General features: G+C 34.5%; 1 protein-coding gene across 1 annotated transcript; it reads right to left on the reverse strand.

Moving 5' to 3' along the window:
• Positions 1-791: 791 nt before the first annotated feature.
• LOC117563585 (serpin B11-like) lies at positions 792-2,243 on the reverse strand. Its single transcript, XM_034241971.2, has 2 exons — positions 1,202-2,243; positions 792-1,066 (listed from the first exon to the last, which is right to left on the reverse strand). Exons 1-2 carry the CDS (start codon positions 2,241-2,243, stop codon positions 945-947), a joined length of 1,164 nt encoding a protein of 387 aa, XP_034097862.2. The 3' UTR covers positions 792-944.
• Between the last annotated feature and the right edge of the window lie 4,496 nt (positions 2,244-6,739).

Here is a 6,739-nt window from a genome sequence, read left to right on the forward strand (position 1 = left end):
GTATTGCGCTCTAGTTTTTGTCTCTTTTGTTTATCGTTTCGGCGTAACAAATTTACAAATTGTTCAGAGCAAAGCAAACAAATTGCAAAAATATGATGCCATTCCCAATTCCAATCCCCTCCAGCCCCACATTCACCTCCCAATCACAATCCCTATCGACGACCATGATGATGATGATGATGATGCTGATGATGCTGATGACTGGAGCACAGTTGTTGCATAGTGGAATTTTCGATGGGGATTGCCTTTTGAACTGCCAACAACAAACATTGCGACAAATTGTGCGAGTTTGTTTTTGGGGAATGCGAGAATAGCGAGAGGGGAAAGCGGAGGGAGCGCACTAGAGAAAAGTTATTGATGCAACTCGATGGGGCATAATGTCTCCATTTGCGTTTGTGTCCCGCAATTCGCAATTGGCGCATTGCAAATGGTTCGTCAGTGATTTGGCTTAAGGTGTAAGCTAGTGTTCGCTTTAAAATTCCGCATAAATCATATGAAATTTATCGAATTCATCACATAAGTCGCATTAAATTGATCGAATATGCGTAAATCTAGCTTACGCTCGTTAAGTAGAACCACTTTTTGAGGTAGCTCTAATTTTTGAAAAACCAAATTACCAATCAATGGTTTTATTCGAAAAAGTGAAGTGAATAAGACTAAAAATATGATTAGGAAAATTAGTTTGTGTGTTCTCTTTATTTTATATAAGAAATTATTTATTATTAAACAGCATTTTTAATTCTTAACAAAATATCAAGATTTGCCTCTAAGCTTCAGTTCTAGTTTGAAGAAGATATTTCGGGAATTTATAATTTTTTTTATGAACTATATTAAATTATTGTTATCCCATTGCTTAAGTCGATGGCCTTAGTAGCTAGCACTCCCTTCTTTTAGTTATTATATTATTTTGTATAATAATTAAACTCGTAATTAAATAAATAATGTTATTCCATTGTAACACGACCAGCCAAATAAATCTTATCGTGATCTTTGATTAAAAACACAAACGGATGATCTATCCGTATAACAATCTCAATGGGAAATCTCAAAAACGAAAATCCCAAATCTGAAATAAATAAACAATTTGATTATTAAAGATTAGAGGAGAAATTTGGAGGAACCCAAAATTATTGCACAGTCAATTAGAGCGACAATTACTCAGAACAATTTTATAATATATATCATATAAACCTAAACCTACCTTGGGGAGCAACATTAGCTGATCCTTCTTCATCTACCTCAATGATAGATTTCTGAAAGATTTTGTCAACTTTCAAGTCCACTTTAGAATCGGTCATTGCTGAGAAATTGGCATTCTGGAATATTTCAACAAGGCCCAAACTCTTCAAAGCCTCATTCAGAGATAGCTCAACATCAAGATGGAATTTCGGCAAATAGACTTGAACATACATTTCGTTTGTTTTTGGTGAAATCTCATCAATGTCCATTTGATTCAAATTACTAATAATTTTATTGATTCCATTAACTGTTTTTGGCAGTAGAATCACCATTGAAAGTTGTGAACTGTCGTAAGGAATTTCCAAAGACATGGCATCGAGTTTGTCAATCATGTCAAGTCTATAAAGTCCCCTTCGGAACATCATGTCGACTTCGATTTGACGTGGTTCACCAGTTTTTTGAGGTATATAGAAAATGGATTTCTTGGTATTGTTTCTATTGAATGCGTATTTCCACAATCCCTTAAAGTAAATAGCACTCAGGGACAAAGCTTTTGTCTTAGCATCGAGTTGCTCCACTAATTTTGTTATTGTTCCATTGCTCTCTTCGGCTATCCAGTTATTAATTATGCGAATAGTCTCTGAGGACTTTGCAAAATCTACACTTTGGCTTGAGTGTGGAAATATTTCTTTTTCCTGCTGCAGATACTTTGACGATAGGTTTATTTCCGATGCCAAAAACAATCGATTTGCCATGTGAAGTGTCTGACTTTCAGATATGTTGATACTTTCTTGGTAATTGGAAAAATTTGCGAAAATCTCACTTTTCAATTTGCCATTTAATTGCAAAACTTTGTTGATTTCGTGGGCGGTTTTGCCTCCTGCAGCCAAATGCAAGTGCATTAAAGATTCCGTTAGCAGCCACGGAGAAAAGATCACATTTTTATCGCTCTGCCTCAAGACGGTGGCAACGATCGATGAGGTTAGCTTCTCAGCAATCGACGATTGAATTCCGCAAACTATCAAAAGCAAACTAACTGCAAGCTTACAACTAACCTTGGCCATCTCAAGCGAACTACATTGAAAGTGGGTTCAAAATTAGGTTAAAAAAGTGAAAATAGTTATAATCAATTCGTTACGAAAATTTGGTTTGCTTCACTTGATTTTGTGCTGGATTTGATATGCCATTTTGATAAGGAGAACAGCAATTTTAACTTTAGTCATTATATTATGCTTATTCTATTCAGAATCAAGTGTTTCCTTTCTGATTTACTTCATTATTATATTAATATTATCTTAAGATTTTGATAATGCTATTATTTAATATGTTCATCAGTGTTGTGTAAACATCTTTTTCATTCACTAAATAAATTCGTTCGATGTTTTCTGATAATTGAAATAAAGTCGTTCTCTTGGATTGTTCGATTTTGTTCAATACGATGTCGAATGTAACTTTACTTTAAATTTCGTTTTTTTATCCCATTTAAAATAATGTGAAATTTTTTACGTTTTCCTGTATAACGCATTTTTATTGTAGAAGTTAATGTATAGAAATACTATAGTTTTGTAAATTAATTTTCCTGCATCAGAAGATCGAAAATAGTAATTGAAAGCCAGCAACAAAAACACATCACACGTTATCTGTCAATGTAATTTGTGAACATGAATGAATTAACATAGGAAGTGAAAACAAATGAATAAATAACAAAACGAACAAGTTGTTAATTTACATACAATTCTATTTGAGTTTTCGCTATACTTAAGATCGTATAAGTACAACCACAGGAAAGCGGTTTTAAGCAGATAAAATCAGCATAATTATTAATCAGTTAGTGCTTGATCTTTACTAAGTTTGATTAAAATGACTTTAAAATTAAGAGAATGGTTTGCACACAAAATCTTATTATTTTAAAAAAGTCAGATATGCTCGTCTATTGTATGGAACAGCTGAAAACAATATGAATTCGCTATGTTAGGGTATAAGAAACAAGACACCTGATAAAATGGCTGAACTTGAGCCACATTAAAGTAGAACCCACTTCAACAAATGGTAATTTCCTTGTTCATGGCATTTTGCTTGAAGCTTCTCTCTCCACTTAACAGCGCCCCACAGATTCCATTAGCCGCAGCTAATGCCACAGTGTTGAAAGCCAAAAGCTGTCAACGTTTAGCGTAGCTTAGGCCACGAAAAAAAAAGCCACAGGGCGGACTCACTTAGCCTGGTCATTTGGCAGGCCCAGAGGGTCGACAGTTGCCACAGTTGTCGCAGCCTATTATTATTTTTTGCTGTTTACAATTTAAGCAATTTGTTGTTGTTTGTATTTTATTTTCTTGCATTGGAGGAGTGAGGAGAAGCTGTGCAAATATGTTTGTAGCTTGAGCATAACCATGACAATCTGTTGGAGGGAAATTAATTCAATTCAATGCTATAAATATTCTCATTCCGTTTGCACAATGCCATTTTGGTGTCTCTCTCGCTCATGTGCGTCACACATGTGCGGAATCCTTTTAATTAGGCTAAGAGACCAGAGAACAAGAGAAAAGGAGAGAGAGCGAGAGAGAGAGAGAGAAATGCGAAATGGTTGAAAAAGACGAAATGCTGAAATTAAACCATGTCCCCGGCCTGACTAACTAATGGATGCCAATGCGGCATTCGATTTCTGTTTGCACTGCGGACCTACTTTTTGTGTCGTGACAACTTGCCGACTTGCATTCCGCATGTCCGCCCTTCTGTCCGTCTCTGTCTGCCTTCTGCCCATCGTTGTCTTTTAGCATTTTGCGCTAATTGGTCACATGTTTGGCATTGTCCGGCGATTCCCGTAGAGTACTCGATGGAGTCTCATTCCGAGCTCGAGACGGAGAGCGAGTGCAATTTTGATTACGTGAGCTCATTTTATTTCCATTCGAGTTTTTGAGTTGCATTGATTTAATTATCCTTTGGATTTATGATGGATGGATGATGTAATGAAAACCCACACAAGTTTCAATTACGCAAACGCTGACTTCAAATGAAGACAACTAATTATAATTATTAACTTAATTGGTTTCCATTCGAGTTTTTGTATTGAGCTAAAAGAAAATGAGCTTATAAATTTTCAGTTGTATTAATTGTATAATTAAGTTATATTTTTATTTAGGTTTTCATTCTCTGCTTTTATATACTAATTCAAAATGTTTCCCTTTCAGTTTTTGGTACCTTTAGCTCTGCCCAAAATAGCATGCTAACAATATTTGTTTTTGAGCCGACTTTCATTATCGTCTGTCTCAGCATCGAGTTTAGTTCAAATATTTATTTTTTCTGCTCGGCTTGCAGCTTTTGCTGACTTCTTTCAGCATCCTTCTAACAAGTTTCCCATTTGTTTGCCTTGCAGAAAGTGCAACCTACAAAAATTCTCAACGCAGAAATTGCTTAATTCTCGACTTTTCCATATGACTTTGGCGTCCATAAATTTGCTTTCAATGCACTGTTCCTCTTCATCCCTTCATCCCTTCATTCATTCTTCTTTGCAGCTCTGTGTCGATTGTTTGCTGTCTCCCAACTTTTGCTTGCAGCTCCCTTCCGGACTTGGCTTCGGTTCGGTTCCTCTTCCTCTTTCACTTTCTGGGCTACCTCACAGATGCTACGCTGATTTGCCAGGGAATTCAATAAAGTTTGGCAAAATATTATGCCAGAGTAAGCCGCCATATTCTGAATGCCACGCCTCCTTTTACAGTCACCGACTGCACGTGCCGCACAAAGTTTTAGCCAGTGCAAAAAGAAAACTGAAGCGGGAACCCTTTTGCGCCAGACCAAAACTCAAAAAGTCATAAAGATTTGCCTCTTCGTTTGCATTCCAGCAGCGTCTGCTGCGCCCCCGGCGACCAATTGATATATGGTCTGGGTTATCTGCTTAAACACATAAAGCTATACGACACTTTTCTCTGCCTCTAGGCGTCACAAGTAAATGTTGCTGCTCCAATTCCAGATAATATTAAAAGTCAGCGGCAAAAAGTTGTTGCATGTCGCCCTGTTCCAATTCCAATTCGAATTCATTTCAAACACAAAAGATATCTATCGAAGTTAGAGCAAGGAATTTATTGTTGCAAATATGTTATTTTATTTCAAATAAAATAAAGTTAAGATGTCTTAAGGGAGCCTTAAATTATTATTTTTTAAATTTAATGTATTTTGCATTTTATTCCTCATTGAATTGTTTGAATGTGATACAAAATAATTGAATTGAAATGTTCATATCATTTCGACCAAGTTGCGTATACTTAATATGCGATGTCGATATTAAAAGGCAGAGACAAAAAGTTGTTGTATAATTCCAATTCGAATTAATTTTAAACATAAAAAATATTATTGCCTTTGAATTAAAACATAGGTTGAGCAATATTTCTTGTAATTATTATTATTTTATTATTTTCAACCAATTTTAGAATGCGTTTAGGTGGTCATATTATTTTAATATTTATTATTTTTCAATTCTAGTGTCTGTTGCATTTTATTCTGTTTTATTGTTCATTGAACTCTCTGTGTGAAAAATTGCTTTTAAAAAATTGAAGGCTGATAAAATTGTCTAATCACTTCGACCACGTTGCGTATACTTAATGTGTAGTGTTCATACTTTAATACAAATGAAAGTACTACTAGTTTAATTATTGTGCATAGTGAAATTTGTTCCTTACCCGAATTCCTTTTTTAATTGTGCTATGCCATGATAGATAAAACATTTATATCCTTAAATAATACTAATAAAAAATAATAATTGAAGTGAAACAATAATTTCTCCTACTTTGAGGCTACACAGCAAATGTTCTTGATAATATTAAAAGCCAGCCAGAAGATGTTGTCAAATACAATATTATGAGAATGTGTGAAGTGAAACTTAGCTTGGGCAAAATTTATTGTTGTAAATGATTTATGTAAAAAAATCCACAAATTTTTGTCTTTCATCAGGGATTGTTATATTATTAGTGTCACATATTTTGTTACCCGTTACATTTATTGAGTGAATGTCATTCAAGAAACTTGCAAGTTTGAATATTTCTCTAGCAACAATGTTAGCTTTCAATGTCAATTACTGTAATTACTAATGTTAGGAAAGTTTTTATCTTCTAATTTTGATTGGAAACTGTTCTTAGTGTTAATATATCAAAAAATATGTGCCTTAAAAAAGATAAAGTTGTCAAAAATTAGGCTAAAAGTGATTGTTAAACTGTGCTGAGTATATTAACATAATTCAATAACGCTCTCAAATGTGAATTGAAATATTTAACTTGATGTCGAGCAGGCAATTAATTTAGAAGCTGCTGTAATTTATGTTTATCTTAAGTTTTCATGGGTTTTTTACATTGCCGGTTAACTTTGTGCCTGGAAACAACATTCCCTGCGTTTAACAAAAATATGAAATGTTTTATGTGTCGTGCGTGTTGTTGGTGATCTTCTCAAAAATGCAAAAACCAGAAAAAACAAATGACAAGAAAAATAGAAAAACTTTCTGTCTGTGCCATCCGCATCCATACTTTTTTATGGCTTTTAAGCGTGTCGCCTTTGGGTTTTGGTCCACAGCTTGTGG

The sequence above is a fragment of the Drosophila albomicans genome, chromosome 2L (genome assembly GCF_009650485.2).
Source record: "Drosophila albomicans strain 15112-1751.03 chromosome 2L, ASM965048v2, whole genome shotgun sequence".
Classification (NCBI taxonomy): domain Eukaryota; kingdom Metazoa; phylum Arthropoda; class Insecta; order Diptera; family Drosophilidae; genus Drosophila; species Drosophila albomicans.